The sequence below is a fragment of the Bactrocera neohumeralis genome, chromosome 4 (assembly GCF_024586455.1).
Source record: "Bactrocera neohumeralis isolate Rockhampton chromosome 4, APGP_CSIRO_Bneo_wtdbg2-racon-allhic-juicebox.fasta_v2, whole genome shotgun sequence".
NCBI classification, from domain to species: Eukaryota; Metazoa; Arthropoda; class Insecta; order Diptera; family Tephritidae; genus Bactrocera; species Bactrocera neohumeralis.
The window spans coordinates 26,589,605-26,607,778 of record NC_065921.1 but is presented as its reverse complement, the minus strand read 5'-3'; the positions used below and the strand labels follow the sequence as shown (position 1 = coordinate 26,607,778).

At 36.3% G+C, this 18,174-nt stretch overlaps 1 protein-coding gene across 15 annotated transcripts in view; it reads left to right on the top strand.

Annotated features, from left to right (window-relative positions):
• The window catches only part of LOC126755999 (potassium channel subfamily T member 2), a 294,777-nt gene that overhangs the window by 165,387 nt on the left and 111,216 nt on the right, over positions 1-18,174 (top strand). For all 15 annotated transcript variants that reach the window (XM_050468780.1, XM_050468781.1, XM_050468779.1 and 12 more), the window contains exon 3: positions 15,596-15,675. In XM_050468780.1, the coding sequence (XP_050324737.1) occupies positions 15,596-15,675 (80 nt within the window). The remainder of the gene's footprint in view (positions 1-15,595; positions 15,676-18,174) is intronic.

Sequence of the window (18,174 nt, the reverse complement as noted above, 5' to 3'; positions counted from 1 at the left end):
AAACCAAGTTCTTGTATGAACAACTTATTTAGTTGTAAAGATATCTTCACGAAATTTGGCAGAGATTATTTTTCAAAGCAATTCTCTCATATGCGAGAAAATTTTTGAAATCGGGTCACTATAACATATAACAGCCATACAAACTGAGCAATCAAAACCAAGTTCTTGTATGAAAAACTTCTTCAGTAGACAAAATATCTTCACAAAATTTAGCATAAATTATTTTCCAAAGCAATTCTACTATATGCGAAAAAATTTTTGAAATCGAATCAAAATAACATATAGCTGCCATACAAACTGAACAATCAAAACCAAGTTCTTGTATGAACAACTTATTTAGTTGTAAAGATATCTTCACGATGCGAAAAATTTTTGAAATCGAATCACTATAACATATAGCTGCCATACAAACTGAACAATCAAAACCAAGTTCTTGTATGAACAAATTTGGCAGATAGCAAACTATATGCGAAAAAAGTTTTTTGAAATCGAGACAAAATATCTTCACAAAACATAAATTATAACATATAAACACAAACTGACTGATAGAACACAAACATTTCTATGGAAAAAAATGTTTTATCGTTTCTATGCTTTTGAAAGAGTTTACTTGAAAAATAATTTAAAAGATGTTTATATCTGAAATTCGCAATAAAATTAATTGCCCTTGAAAACACTTACTGCTTAGTCCACATTTCGCTCTATTCAGGATAATATTTTCAAACAATTCACTACCATAATACGCAGACAAAAGCCACAGCGGCAACAACCAGAAAATGCAAATTATTTAGAATGAGAGCACTGATGCTGCATCTCGCAAGCAGCTGCTCTGCCAGCCAGCACATCCGTAGAAACCACTCGAGCGGCAAATCGGGCCACATCGCACACACTCACCAGCATCGACAGCGAGCAACTGATACCGTTGGCCGTCATGAGCTTAAGAAGCTTTTCAAGCGTTAACGCATTTAATCTCTCTCCGTCGCGCCATGCCTGCTGTGCAACAGCAGCGGCCTGCCTGTACAGCGCGCCCTCCCTACCTCCCTCTCTCCACAAAATGCTACTAGAGGACACAACAGAAGTGCTGAAATGAAATATTATGAAATATGCAAAGGAAAAATGCGACGGATTTTACGCAAATGCAGATAGAAATCTCTTTGATGCCACGCCAGACGGCGGGTGTGTGCCAACCACAACACGCACACACACACACCCATGCAGACAGTTGTAAGTTTGCTTTGGAGTATGTGTCTGCGGCTGTGTTAGTACTTGTGGCAGTGGCAGCTACAAATGTCGCCGCCATGCTGTGCTCTGTAAAAAGCTGCATAGCCCGCGTTGTATCTCACTTGCCACATGCCACAACATTGCCACACAAGGCTGGGTGACACTGCGCGTCGCGGCGCTGACATTCGCAACACTTGACGCTGCCGCTCGCGGCAAAGTTAGCGGTCAACTTAAGTGGCAAGCAGTTGTTGCAACAACAAAATAGCGCGAATTCTACAACAAGCCGCGGTGAAAAATACAAAATTGTTAAAGCTGTTGCCAGCGCCAGCAAATACCGTTTATTTTTCTCTCTTTCTGCCTCTTTCCTAGCTTCGCTCTGTTTTTCCTTGGCATTAAGCGATTTTCTGCTGCAACAGATCTTCATGCTTAAATTATTTGCACGAGCGACCGCTTTCAGCGCCATTTTGCTGCGTCTTTGCAGCGTGCTTTAATACAATTTTCGCTCCGCTTTATAACTGTCTCCCTGTTTATTTTATTGTGTGTTTCGTTTTGCTATTTCTATGGCATTCATTCGTGTATTTATTGCAGCTTTCCTCTGCGTTGCCTCTTTTTCCTCATCTTCCTTTCCTTATTTCATCCACTGTCTTTGAGGCTAATGTACGGCTTCCAAGTGACTCCCACAACAGCGCACTTATGCTACTGTTGCCCTAACCATTCAGCGGTAGCACTCACCACCCCCTTTCCTTCCCTTGCTTACCTGAAATCCTCTGTTCTTCCCTCGACTTTATTTCATCTTCGCTTCCTTTTGAAGCTCAACCAACTATATCTACCTGCACTCACTCCAAAGAACTCCATAGAACTATATCACTCGGCACCTTCTCTTCCACATTTCTTTTGCCTTCTTTCCACTTACAACGTGTACCGTTATTTCTGCTTTGCTCTTGTGACGGCATCATAAATTTGTTAGTGACCTCTCTCAGTCATTCTCGAATTCAATTCACAGGTGTCCAATCTTGTAATTCGGTTTGAATGGCACAGCCGTTTGTTGTTGTTGTTGTCTAGTTGTTATGTTGTTCTATGCTGCCACTGCTGTTAAATTTAATGCCTTAAGGCATAAGACATAAGCATAAAGCATTCCATTGCCCACGCTGCTTGTAAATCTTGAATGGTATATTCGGTATGAAATGAAAATGCGGCTGTGTTTATGTGTGTGTGTGCGTTGGCGTTGCCCGTTTATATATTCAATTTCAGTCGCTTAATAAAGTTAAGTGGACAGTTGGCTAGCGCTGCGGCAAGTGCTTCTCATTTTATAAAGCTATTGCAGCGCTTTCACGGAGCCATAATATTTTGATAAATGCTAATGTGCGGGATTTATATTAAAAACGTTTAGCTGAGAACTTAAAGCTTGAAAATAGAGTGGAAAATTTAATTCATGTGTATACAAGTAGATATATATATACATGGATATATTAGATATAAATATATGCGCTATTTCGTGTGCTGATTTGTTGGCAGAAGCTCATGAAGTTTCGGGTTTCGTTATATAAAAACAACCCCACATAATCAAGTTCTTTATTTTCCTGTATTGTTTCTATTATTCTCTATTTTCGTTTAAACCTAGATCATTTCACTTTTTCCATATATTTTTTTATGGATTTTTTGATATTTTGCAATAAATCTTTTATTTCGAAAGCGAATAGCATTCAAAAAGTGTTATTCTAATAGAAAACTCTCCATTCTACAAAAAAAAAAGAATTTTTTTCATAATTATATTCGTTCAAAAGTTATACGCAGTTAAAATTATTCAATAATTGTACGAGTACTATACGCTTAGAGTACACCATGTCGTATGAGCAACACAGAATCTATAGGCACTTCTCTGAAAGCTCAGTTTATTTGATGTAGAATTTGTGCTAGCTATTCGAAAGTTTTAAAACTTTTCTTTTGTAGCCATTCTTGGACAATTTTCGCCGTATGTTTCGGTTCACCGTTTTGTTGGAAAATTATATGCTCAGCTGGATTGGCGCATTCGTCCACGAAGTCAGCCAGTTCTGTATTTAGAATATACAAATGCATCTCCTTATTCATTATTCGCCTTCCAGGCCTTCAATTCTGGCTCGACTACTGTTTCGGACGATTCGCCGGCCTTCAAACACAACCATTTTCGCTTGATATTGTCGTATGTGATCCATTTTTCACCACCATTTCAAAAATCCGTTTCAAAAATGAGTCAAGTTCATTCCGTTTCAGCAGCATATCGCAGGCGTTGATTCGATAGAGAAGGTTTTTTTGCGCCAAATCATGCGGCACCCAAACATCAAGCTTCCTTGTGTATCCAGCCTTCTGCAGATGGTTCAAAATGGTTTGGTGACTAACTCCCATCTTCTGGGCGATGTCACGAGACGCCACATGCCGGTGTAACTCGATGTTTGCCATGATTTGATCGGTATTCATCGTCACAGGTCCTCTGCCGGCTGGCTTATCCATGGTGTCGTTTTCACCCGCACTGAATCGTCGAAACCATTCCTCCGTAGTTCGAAGTGATAGAGTACTATCCTCCAAAACACCATTAATTTCGCGAAATGTTTATCTAGCGGATTTGCCTTTAACGAAGGAAAACTTTAAAATAGCGCGAATTTTGGCGTTAGTGAACTCCATGTTTACACGCCTATAACTGTTGAACGCAATAACCAAACTAATCATGCAAAGCGTCGTTTCGTAGGTTATGTCAAAACCTTTCAATTCAATACTATTGCCAGATACGAGCTCTGTAGTGCTTTATACATAGCCGCAAAAGACAAAAAGGCGGAAGGGAAATATTTGACAACCTAATATACGTATATAACTATGAACCCCAGAAATTTCGCTTTAATCAATTATTTCTTTCCCTCCCAAAAATACCCTCAAAAAAAGCGATTTTTTGAAGCCTCTAAAATAGGCTCCCAGTTAAAATAATGAATATATTGAACTAAACGCTAACTGGTACCTCAATTTTTAAGATGCCGATCTAAAACTTTGCACACGTTGTTTTATCTTAGAAAGTACCACATTTGTCGGATTCACTGATATCAGACCACTACTGCATTAAGCTGTTATACAAACAGCACACGTTCGAAATCAAGTGCTTCTATGGAAAGCTTTTTCATTTGACAGTTCAGATTTTACAGATCCTTTCTGAAAGAAATTTTCTAGATCTCGGACTACTATAACATATGCATAGCAGCCATACAAACTAAATGAGTAGCATCAAGTGTTGCATGGTAACTTCTTTAGTTATGAAAGGTACGCCACCATGGGTGTAATATGTATTAACTGTTTTTCTTCTTATAATGTCGTAAAAAACGATTTATGTAGTTCATATTCTTGTATGTAAATGCTTCTTTATGATAAACAAAGCAAAGTTTATTTATCGAATTACTACTTTCATATTTCTACAGCACAATACAATACTATCTTAAAGCACATATGTTATTACTATCCACAAATAACTTCACTTATGAGTTGTATTCAAGGAATAAGCAATCACATGTGTAAAACATAACAAAGGCAGGTAGTTAGAAGGACGCTAATGAGTGTGAAGTGTAGGAACTCACCTGAATAGAATTACATTATGAGCGCCTATACGTGAGCATATTTATGGCAAATGGACCAAATTACGTTGATACACGCAAAATTTTCACTCAAACAAAAAACGCACGTAACTCCAATGAAATGCCAAACAAAAAGCAGAGCTAATCCATTTTTAATGCCCTCGATGCATTGCATACCAGTTTATATAATGGATGTTACTATAATATTACATGCGAAAAGTGTTAAATAATTTAACTGAAGTAGAGAATAAAAGAGAAGAATACATGATTTTTTTTAAATTTGGCACAAGCCTTACTCTTTCATGAGAAGTTGTAGTAAAAATTACTTTTATATTTCGTCACTTAAAATGCAAAATGCGTATCATCAAAAACATCGAAATTGACTTTTTATTGACAATTCTCTGCATCATATTGCATATATGTGTGTAGCAAAAAATTTTCAGCTTTCGCTGTCAGATATAACCAATATATAACCAGTGTATAACCAATTAATAACCATTGTATAACCAATTACTAACCATTATATAATCAATTAATAACCGTTTTATAACCAAAACTCAATTTTTTTTCAATATGAGTTTTTTCTATTATAACGTTTTTCCTTCGTCCGTAAACTTATGCAAATTTTTGTTACGTTATTTTGCATTTTAGGTGACGATTTATACATAAAAGAAGAGAGCGGAACGCGCTTCATTGGCAATAAATTTTCTTTGATTAAAAACATAATTTTTTTTAAATAAATTTCTTTGAAAAATAAATTACGTGTTTTACTTACATTACTTGAATCAAGCCTAACGGTAATTGACCGCAAGCATATTTCTATCTGAAATTGTGGTTACGGGCTTAACTAGTTACCTCTGAAAAACAGCCGAACTTCTTTTAATAGATTAATTACCAAAATTATAATATAATATATCGATAGTAACTAGAAGCGCTCTTATAGTCCAAATATTCTATAATGTTGAGCTGCGTAATATTTTTAAAAATTTAAGGGAACAGTGGAATATTATTTCACACAACTACATTTAGTGAATTTTTTGAATTTTCGGCTTTGCGCAGTATTGAAATTTGGATTCCTCATTAATGTACGAGATCAACTATCGACAAATATACATAGTTGTTTGTTTAAAATTCTTTAGAAAGTAATTATTCCTACTTTTGTACCTGTATTTCCAGAATTGCTCCCTTCAAATTCACTTGTACTTAATCGCAGGTATTCTTAACTCGCCCACGTATCTGACAGATGCCCTCTTGGGCATTCCATAAAAATTAGTCCTACCTAAATTCTCTACCTGCTTGATTTCGGAAGGTATAAATTCGGCGCACATGGCAACCTAAGCTCAGTTGCAGTTTAGAACTTGAACGTTCAAGTAGCTACCGGAAAACTTGGTGCGAAACAGTAGCGCAGTAATATTTCAAGAAGTCTATTAATATAGAAAATATAATTAACGAAAATGTTGAGAATGAGGATAGAAAGTAATATCTCTACGAACTCTCCACGTCAGCCACCAATTCGAAACTCCTTAAGTTTTTCAGTATACACCGACCAAATGCGAGAAAAAGAGGATCGTAGGAAAGAAGAGAAGAAAAAGTTAGCAGCGACGCCTAGGAAATTAAGACGGGATGTCAAAAATTTGGTCAATGGTATTCAAAAGGATAGCGACAGGACTCTTCGAATTTAGTATAGACATAAGTTATAAGTTGCCTTTAAAGTTATTTTTAAGTTCAGCTATCAAGATAAATATTACTTGTAAATTAACTTTATTATTCGTTTTTTAATTACAAATTTTTAATTTATAATTTTATTTATAAATAAAAATATATATAAATTAAACATTATAACTATTCGAAATGAAGAATTGATTACTAGGTATTCTTGAAAATATTTGTAACAGGTTTAGAGAACTGCTTTGTCAGCTCATAGAAATGCAGATAGCAAGCGAGAGGTCGGAAAGCAAGTTTCGCTTTCTCTTCATTGGCACATATTTTTCTAGATTTTTCTATAATGAATAAAAGTGGTTCATAAAAGCGTTTTTAGTAGTTTTTGGTTTGCCTTTTTCAATTTGAATTATGGGCTCGAAATTTCAGCTAAAAAAATTAATTTAAAATTTTCAGCACACTTTAGAGTTCTAAGCGCCGCGGGGGTTAATCTATTATTTAATAATTTATTCTAAATATAAGAGGTTTTCTTGCATTTCAAATAAATAAATAAATCTAAGTAATAAACTTTAATAAATATTTTGTGGGCATAACGAGTTATTTTATGGCATATAGCCTTGATTTACTGAAGAATAATCATGGATATGCAGTTATGACATTAAAACGATCGACGAAGTTACAATAAATTTCCAAATTTTATTTCTCAGCCAATAACTTTAACAGTCCTTTTCATCCATGGTCGTGTTTACCATTGAATTGTTATTATTTTAAAGTAACGGTTTTCCATTAACGACATAAATAATCTACCAAAAGTTTAAACTCTATTATCAAGCGAAGGTCATTTCCATTACGATAGCTGTGCATCTGCTGTTTTGGAGCTCAGCTGCCTCCAATGTGGCTATCCTTTCTGTTTCCCAGTGTTATTGAATGTCTAAGCTCATTATGAATGACATCGACTTACTTCTAAAGTACATGTTTCCACACAGTTTTACGAAGATACTCATACTATTCGTTATAAAGTATGCTATAACGAAAGTAAATATATGGCAGCGGTGTCAAATTGGGACGATAGACGTGGCACCGCCCATAACTTAGGTGAAAACCAATATATTGGGATCTACTGCCCCGTTTTCAACCAAATAATAATGTTATATTACAGTGCGAAAGTGGACGAAATCAGACCAAAACCACATCTAATTTCGCTTTCGCTTTACAGTACACAAATCAAGCAGCAATTAAAATAACGAGATAGAACTTTGCACGATCCATCAAGTACGACATCTTATGACAAAAATTTGCTCACAGGACGAGAACTGTTTAAGCACCCAGGTACGGAATCTGTGGACGCCAGTTTTTGTTGCAAGCTATTTATTGAAAATTTTGGTCAATCTGTCAGACTATAAACTGAGAAAGAATCACTTTCTGATAACAATATGTTTTTGTGTCAAAAATGCGTTGAATCGAATCAATAGTTGTCTTAGCTCCCATATACCTAATACACAAGTTATTGAACTACGGTTTACTTTATATAACACATATGTCGGTCAAAGTGAGTGTTAATTTATGGAGTTTATGGGTTTGCCTGTTTCAAAAAATCGATTTTTTTTATCGTTTTATAACCTTTAGAATAATGTCCTGTTTTCAAGTTGATGCGAGTAATATTTTCAGAGATATAGCTTTGAGAACAAGCTAGGCTAAGTGCGCCGTCTTTAAACGCGTTCTTCTCGAAACTCAATTTTGAAGTCGGTTGCAAGATTTCTCCAGAGCTACTCAGCCGATCTTCTTCAAATTTTAGACAAGTCTTTGAGATACAATTCTTAAAAAAACACCTCTCGAAATTTTTACAGAAATTTTAATTTTTTGTAAAAACGTCTGTCAAAAACCAACTTTTAAATTTGTTTTTCTTTCGTCGATGTTCTAAGTTAAGATTTTAACTAAAACACGTATTTTTTCATCGGTAAGGTGTTATCCTGCCAAAGCGGCGTCGCAAGGGCCGAGTTTAAAATAATTTTTTTAGAAAAATTTTAGAAATTTTTTTGCTAATATCGTATGTTTGGAAAAATAAAAAATTCTAATAAAATATTTCATTTTTTGAATGACAAGAAATTGTTGAAAAAATACTGTTTTTTAGCCGAGGAAGCCCCTTAATGAAATTGAAAAAGCGTGTTTTTCTAATAACAGAGTATTGTTGGGCATAAGGTATTTATACAGCTTTGATCCTGGTAAGTAATAAGAGTATGAAATTTTCGGTTTTACCCGAACTTAGCTCTTCTTAACTAGCTTATATAGGTGACAATGTCGGTATAATGTTATGCAAGAAAACTTGGTTGAAATCGGTCGACCTGAAGGTTAGCGGTGCCACTGCCCTACAAGTTATGTCCCCGCAGGTAAGGCGTTGCCTTCTCCGTTATGTACCTGCTTGACAGCTCAAGGTATAAATTCGGCGCACATGGCAAATTAAACTCAGTTACAGTTGAGCACCGGAACGCTTAAGTAGCTACCAGAAAAGTTGCAAAAAAGCCTCGAAAAAAATATTTCAAGAAATCTATAAATACGGAAAATGTTGAGAATGAGGATACAAAGTAATATCTCCACGAACACCCCACGTCAACCACCAATCCGAAACACTTAAGTTTTTCAATATATACCGACCAAATGCAGGAAAAAGAAGATCGTAGGAAAGAAGAGAAGAAAAAGTTATCAGCGACACCTATGAAAGTAAGAAGAGACGTCAAAAATTTGGTGAATGGCATTCGAAAGGAAAACGAGAGAACTCTTCGAATTTAGTATAGTCATTAGTTATAAGTTCTGTTTTAAGTTATTTTTAATGTCAGCTATAAAAATAAAAATAATAATAAAAATTTTTGGTTAATTAAAAAAAAAAAAAAATTATCTAGATCCAGTAATTTTAACATATTATTGACCAAGATGAAGAAGAGATTTTTTGATTTCGGTATATATATATATATGGGTAGTCAAAAAAGTTTTTTCGTATTTCTAATCAACTTCAATTTATTTTTTATTATTATAAATAATATATACCAATATATACATACCATATACCATTTTTGTCAACCGCTTTTTGCCATTTTTCCGCTAGAGACATTATTCCATCAGTGTAAAACTTTCATATGGAAGTGTAAATCAAAATTTCCAGAACGAGCGAACCGTTGTTGTGCTACATGAACTGATGCAGCATCGCCTCCGTAAACTTCAATTTCATTGGTGGCTTGTGTGGCAATCTTCCCATTTTTATACAAAAATTTCAAAATTAGCGAATTTCTTCATTTTTGAACAGCTTTAACTTTTCTAACTTCCCCGAAACTATTATTTTTTGGCTAAAAGAAGCTTTGGTTAAATGAAAGCTTCCAACACAAAATGGTGTAATACAATGTGATTAGTAGCACTGGAGATATACGACTAGTACGACATCTACTGACAGAATACGAAAAGACTTTTTCGACTACCCAATATTGCTTGCAAATATGTGCAAATCTAAAAAAAAATTTGAATAAAAAAATTGTATGAACATTTTGATATAATTTATCAAGAAATATTGAAGTTCAAGGAAAAAATATTTTAGAGAAAAGTTACTGTCCGCAAACCATCTTTAAATCCCGCTATTTTTCCGCCGAAATCATCAAAGAAAACTACTTTTCGCAAAATATTCATACTAACACCTAAGCCAGTGCTATAAAAGTGTTGCCTTAACGCTACTGTCAAACACATTGGCAACTTTTTCCAACACCAAAGGCGAAAAGATGCCAAAAAGTGTTGCTGCACAAACACACGCACACAGATAAAAAATATGTTGTAATACAAACGATGACGACATTGCCTTTAGTACTTCATCTCGCCGTTATCTGCGTGTTTTTACAATGCTTAGCAACTGTATTTTACAAGCGTGCCCCGCAAGCCGCGCAGCTGCTGCATGCCGCATGCATTTGAAGTGGCGCACAGTGGTGCCAGAGCGGAAAAAAAGGATTTTTTTTATCATTCCAAATTTGTACCACCTTTTCAATTTAAGCTAAGAACTAATCAAATAACATTGTCCGAATACTTGGGCTTGATATATTCAATGGTTTTTTGTTGGGAGAGCTTCAAAGTCCAACAAAGTATCAACGCAAAGTTACTCAGAAAAATGTGATGAATATTGCAAAGGTTAAAACTCAAAAGTTAACTATAAAATACCAATTGTAAAGTTTCTATTTATTAAAACCAATATTATAGATGTGATTTACATCATCAAATGTATACTTTCTTTTTCAAGATTTTTTTTAATATGATGTTTTTTCATGGTCCAAAAAAATCATATATTTCACAACTTCAACAGAATATAACTATTGTGCGCAGGAGCGCGCAGGTTAGCCACTTACACAAAATAAACTTTAAAATCTCCTTAATCGATAGAAAAAAAAATCAGCTGCCATTAGCTGCCAATTCATGAGTAATTAGTATTTTAATCTACTACAACTAGCTGTGATAACAGCGAAAATATTGCAACTTTTGTGATTATATTATATGGGAGATGGGCGTAATTGGCGCTTATATTTACAAAATATTACACTGTAGAAAATTTTGTTACTGTAGGATGATTTTTGATTTTTGTGTTATATGGGAGGTGGGCGTGGTTGTGGGCGGATTTTAACAAATTTTTTTTTTTCATCTAATTTGGCAATATGAGAGATGTGTGCCAAATTTCAAAGCCCTACCTCGATTCCTTCTATTTTTTGCCGCGGATTGTATGAAGCGGCACCACTGTGTGGCGCAACTACGAAAGGCATTCAAAGTAGCACAACGAAAGCGTAGCTCCAAGCAATGTAGTAAGCGTTAAGGCTTTTTGGTATGCAAACCACACTCACACACAAATTGTATATATACTCATACATGCATACATACACACGCATATGTCGAATTGTGCCACGCGCTGCTAGCTAAGACAGGGATAAGCGTCTGCGCAAAAGGGACGCGGCTAAGAGCAGCTTACGTAAGAAACACAAGTGCCACTGTACACCTACACACACACGCGCACTCAGTTAGTTGCAATGAGCGGCGGGCTAGAGCACACTAACTGCTGCTATTATCAATTGAAAAGCAACCACTTGACATTTTCAAGTGCAATGCTAAAGATAAATACCGCTGAGCTGCTGTTGCCCGTCTTGTTGTTGTCGCTGCCACTGTTGCGGATGAGAATGCGCGTGTGGCACGTGCAAGATTGCAGAGCGAGCGTGCGACAGTGAAATGTTACACTAAATTTACAAGCAAAATAAGCTCGTAGTGCGGGGTGAGCATACAAATCACAACAACAACAACACATACAAGAGCGGTGCTTGTGAACGTGCGCGTTGAGCAGTGGCTGCAGGCGAAGTTGGCAAAAAATTGCGAAGGCGTTCGAAAAAACAAGAAAACTATAAATCTCCCGTTGGCCCGTGTGCGCTGTGCATACAAGTTGCAGCGACACTCAGTAGCCGGCGGCAGCTCGAAAGCGTGCCACAGCTAGTTATTATGCTTGTAAGTCAGGCTAAACTTTGAGAACATGTGTACAAGTGCGGCACAGTGTGTGTGTGTGTGTGATATTTGTGTAAGCATCGCTACAATTGGAAAAAACATATTCGCACTTCAACAGCAGCCAGTGGCAATATGGTGCACATTGGGCAAAAAAAAATGCTGTAAAGAATATTGATTTTTTAAGTTCACAACCTAGGTGGGTCTCCCTGGGATCTAAGTATAATGTCAAATTTCATAATAATATAACCTCAAAAGTAGGCTTTGTAAAAATTGTTCTAACGCAGTTTCTTCATATGATATTTAAAGGAGGCGTGTCAACGCTCAGTAATGCAGTTTCACACATGTTGAAATCTAGTTTAGGTTAGGCCAGGTTGGATGGCTGATCGAATATCGCACGTGAACTACTATATCAGCTTTTGCAAATGGCGTCTGGTAAGAATCCCAACCTTACAACAGTAAGACAATGGCCCAACAACTAGGGAGAGGCTAGCGTTACGGAGAGCAAAGAGATCACTATATCTGCCTTGGGTCAAAAGGCTTTTGTGACAGCGCATGTACCAAGCTTCCGCGAAGCCCAGCTATCTAGTAGTAGAAGACAAAAGCATACTGGAGCACCGACCTGCTCCTAATCTACCGATAGCTCATTAGCTTTGCAGTTTCTTGCAATTCCGCTATGACCCGGCACCCATAGCAGTCTTAACACACAGACACTCGATGCTATTGATAGCGAGGTTAGGCACCAACTTCGACCAACCCTGAGTGCACTGTAAATGAATTCAAGGCTAGTATTCCCGCTCTGCTATCTGAGTGAATAGTCACTCCTCTGAAGGAGGCAGCACTCCGTAGCAGCAACCTCGGCTTGGAAGACACTGCGATAGTCAGGAGGTCTGTAGCTGGAGTTGATATAGTGTTCCTGACAGTAAACCCCTACACCAACCTTGCGCCAAGCCTTGAACCATCCGTAAAGAAGTTCACTGCTCCTTTCCTCCAACGGCTTCTTCCAACCAACACCTCCTTCGTCGGTATATGTGCAGAGAAGCCGCCAGAGTTCGGTTTGGCGACTTCGTGATCCAAATGATCCCGTATGAAGTCAAACTGTTTGAGAATATCCGAGTGTTCAGATACGTGTACTTTTAAGAACCCAGATTCTCTGAGTCTGATAGCAACTTCCGATGATGTCTACGAGCAAGATGGCGTTAAGTGCCATAGTTGGAGTGGACCTTAGTTTACCACACATGCTGATGAACGCCGTTCATTCAAAGCTCTTGAGTTTCTTTGCGGTTTTTCTAGAGCCTTCCGTCACTTAAAGCTCCATAGAGCATTATGGGCTTGACTAGATAATTCGCTGTATCCGCCAGTTGCAGATTGATGGCTCCCATTTGCGTCAGCGGTGCCACTGGGATCTTATAAAATATATTATTGATGTCGAGACCACTTCCGACCCAGTTTGTTAAGATGCTAAGATACCCCTGCGTCAACTCATACACGGTATTCAGAAAATTTTCTTTAACCATAAGTGCTACTCGTCTATATTGAAAATCACCCGGAAGCCGCGATCCTCAAGTATTTTGAGCAGATCGTTAACGACCAGAGTACATAGAAGAGAACTCCAATCCACTTTGTGGGGTTCCCCTACTCACATTTCATTGAGCGGATGAGGCGTTCTTTTGTCGCACAGAAGACTGAGAATGAGGTTTCATTCAACCCTAAAACCATCCAGAGCAGTAACGACTTTCTGCTGGATGTTATTGAAAGCTCCCTCGTGCCATTCCATCAGTCTCTCCATGGTTTTTAGTAAGAAGGGGAATAGGCTGATTGGCCTAGAGTCCTTGGCCGTAAGGTGGGAGCTCCTACCAGCCGTTGGGATGAACGTAAGTCTAACTCGTCTCCAAGCCACCAGGATGTAACCCAATATAATTCAGTTCGCATAGAAATGCGCCAACTAGCTGTATGGCACCTTAGCAGCCGGCTGCAGATGCGGTGTAATGTTCACATCCGGTCTCGGGGACTTGAAACATTTGCAAAAATTGATTAAGAGTATTTCAACCAAAAGGTCGACAAAGGTAATCATCTTGCAGCACTTCGAGAGATATTCCCCAGAGGAGTGCTGCTCGGGAAGTGACCATCAAGAAGCATCTGAAGTTTATCTTCACTGTTTAAGGCCCACTTCCCATTTGCCCTCTTCAGATAGCCCGGGGAAACGGGGTTCTTTGCGAGAATACGCCTGAAATCTAGTGTACTTTAATTTAAAATAGCAAATATGATGTAATTTTTATTTTCTGCTCTACAAGGCAAACAAATTGAAATACATGGTAGATCAACATTATTATTTTTAATATCAAACACTTAAAAAAGTTTTAGCGAATATTTTTTATTGCACATATCATATAAAATTATCGTGAAATATCATAAAATAAATTGCACTTATGAGAGCTTTTTGTAATTGTAAGCAGACAATTTTGAATACAGGGTGAACCAACTTTTTTTGTTTCAAAATATAAAAACCAAATTAACAAATAGTTTTGTTTACAATTTAAATATATTAAACCCAGAAGTTTTGTATGATTTCTTAAGAAAAAAATTTAAATACAGGGTGTCGATTTTTTTTAATTTTAAATAATAAAACAGTACTTTCAAAACCTATTGGCTGCAGCACCACCTATCGTCACCGGTTCCAACTAACGACTTACCGTTGCATTTCTTGGGTAATCCCGTTTTTGATCAAAAGTAATATGCAACATGAGGACATAAAGCTTTCAGCATCCTCGCGGTAAAGTGCGAAAAATTTTAAGCAAAAAACTTTAGCAGTTTATGAAAGTTTCTGCTGCAAGTCGCCAAAAATCACTGCGAGTTATGTAATTTGATGAAAAAAACTATTTATATATCTTCCTAGTAAATAAATAATTGTTTATCCAAATTAAAAATTAAAAATTAATTTAAACCTAATTTTACAAACTTTAAAAAATTTTACATGTATTCGGAACACCCTGTACTTTTGTTTACGAAAGCTATTAACAATCTTTTATATAAAAGAAAAGTTTGCGATACACTTAGTCAAGTATTTTTCTTTGAAAATTGAGCTACTGTATTCTGACATTTTACTATACAATTTTTTACCACTCTCGTCCCACTGTGCAACACAGCAAAAGTGTTGCAATTGCAAAAATGTGCGAAATAACGAAAAACTACGCAAATACTCGCTCGTTTTTGCTAACAAGCAGCTAAAGCAATCATAAGTAAAAAGTTTACAACTTGCCACTTGTAAAACACGCGCAGCGAAAATAGTTTTCCACACCTACCCAACGCTTGTCACTGCTATACCACGAATTTCAGCTCCTTTGACAATTATATTTAGCAAATTCTTTCTACTTCTGTATCTCCAGCTAAGCGTCAGTATGTGTTTAACTCTTATATGTGAGTGAAATAATTATTTCTGTACTTAGTAACTGTATTTTTGTAAGTAAGTTATCGTACTAATTAAATTACATGTGTTTTGGAAGATTTTCTGCGCACATGCAAAGTACTTATTTCACCACTTAGCGCTACAATTTCTTACTAATCGCCACTAATTGCTGTAATTCCCCATTTCGTGGGGATTTTCTGCTTTCTGCTTTCAGAGTCCGTGTGGAATATTACGTAAACGAAAACACATTCAAAGAAAGACTGCAACTTTACTTCATTAAGAATCAGAGATCAAGTGAGTATGCAAAAGAAAAATATAATATATAAAATTATACTTTGGGCAAAAAATAGTAAGACTTTGTTCATAATTTTAAATATTTTTTTCATGAAGTGTCCGTCTTTTGAGTTGGATTGTAGATTTTGCAGATAATGTCAAGGTATCTTCACGATATTTAATATACGTAGATTTTTTCCCACGGCAACAATAGTCTTCTAACATATTGTTCATAAAAGGAAAAGCAGCTACCGAAGTTGCTGAAGTAATGCTTTTCCCTCGAAAACTGGTATATATATATGTTCTTTACGTAACAAAAAAAAGACGCATCTTGTATCAACAAAAAGATACCAAGAAAACCAATCATTGTACGCAAGTACAAAGCCGATCCTTTTAGGTCTGTCAGAGAAATTATGATCAAAGTTAATGACGTACACTGCGCATCATCAGGTTAGCACACCCCCTTTTAGCTTTATATAATTGCTCTTGTAGTTGTTTTTGTTAAGATGCAGCAAAATTATTTTACTCTATTTTTCTGATCTTCGTATACACCATCACTGGCAAAGAGAATATGTGGAAGAAAGATCCCGTTATTTGGTTTTTCCTATTTTCTATTATTTTTGATGGAGAAGTGTGTTGTATTTTTGCGTCATCAGGTTAGCACATGCAAATTCTTTTCAGTTTATCTTCAACAGTTTAATGCGTATTGCAACCAATTTTTTTATACTACTAAAGTAAACTATTCGCTTTAATATGAGTAAAGGAAAATCGCAATCTGTTGAAGAGAGATCCAAAATTGAAGCTTACAAGGAAGCAGGGCTGTCAATAAGTTCAATATCCAAAAACATGAGCAGAAGTCGTAAAGTTATATCAGCATTCCTCAGCAATAAGTTGAATTATGGCAAAAATATCAAAGGAGGGAATAATAGAGTTATTTCCGCTGCTAATAAGAGAGCAATTTTGAGAGAAGCCTCACACTCTCACGTCTCGACCGCAAAGATTAGGGCAAATGTTAATGTTAAAGCGAGCTTATCTACAATTCAAAGAGTGATACGTAGTGCTCCACATTTAAAAAACTGAAATTAAAGAAAAAACCCCACTAAACGTTGCTAGAAAGGAAGTGCGCTTGAATTTTGCGAGGAAGCACATGACATGGAATTCTGATTGGCGCTACGTTGTCTTCTCGGATGAAAAAAAATTTAATTTGGAAGGTCCGGACGGATACAACTACTACTTCCATGATCTTCGCAAAGAAGAACATCAGTTGCATCGCCTTCATAGTAGGGTGGGGGTGTAATGGTGTGGGGCGCCATCTCCTATTACGGAACGTGCGAGTTACAGTTTTTAACTACAAATATGAATGCAAACACTTACAAAAAGTTACTTGAAATAGCTTTTCCCCATTTCCAAAACGTATTCGGAGATCTGCCGTGGACTTTCCAACACGACAATGCCCCGAAGTTTACGAGTCTGGGAAACAATATTCCAACAAAGAGGAGCTAATTGAAGGCATCAAGGATCCACCATTTCACTTAATTATATTGGGAAATTATATGAATCGTTTCCAATCGAATCTATGAGGTAATTCTCAACAAGGGAGGATCGACACATTATTAATTTTTGTATAAAAATGTTAAAATTACAATATGTAACACTTTATAAAAAATTTCATAGTTAAAAAACTTTTCAACAATGAAAAAAATGATGTGTGCTAACCTGATGACCAAATTTGAATTGTTAATTTTTATGTTATTTTTCGAAAAAAAAAAAACAAAAAAATATATTACAAAAATAAATAACCAGTGTTGTTTGTTTTATTTAACTCGGAATTAAATGGGTCATAAAGAAAAATAATTTTTATTAATTTTAAAAACATTAGCGCTTTATGTTTCGATCCTAAAGCACTTACACGAGGGTATGTGCTAACCTGATGATGCCCAGTGTATATAGTGTGGACGTGTCCAGAAAGCTGGTAGAAAACGACGCTGACCTTTCTGGACGAATTAGCAGGACGAAACCACTCTTGTCAAAATGGACACACGAGACAAAACAGCACAATTTTGGAGGAACGTGCTTTGGATCGATGAAATCAAGATAAATAAGATAGGTACATGTGGAAAAACATTTGTACGTCGTACACAAGGTCAAAACCTTAACCCCAGGTATACGAAAAAAGCCATTAACCATGGCGGTAGAAGTATCATGGTCTGGGGCGCGTTTACATGGTATGGCGTCTAGTAAACTGTTCGAAGAAATGGTAAAATGGACCCTTGTAAACCCTTTTCAGATTTAGCTATTTATGTGTCCCAGTTGTCTTATAGGATTCTGATTGGATTACAAACAGATAATTTTTACTAAAAAATATTTAATTTTTTCAAACAAAAAGTAAGTTTCCTGATCTTTTATTTATTATTCAATGCAAAAAAAAAAATATGACTTTGCACCTTTTATTGGGCCGCGGAAGCACTGTAGTGAATGGTAAAACCTACAAGGGAGTGGAAAGACATGTATTAAGCCACA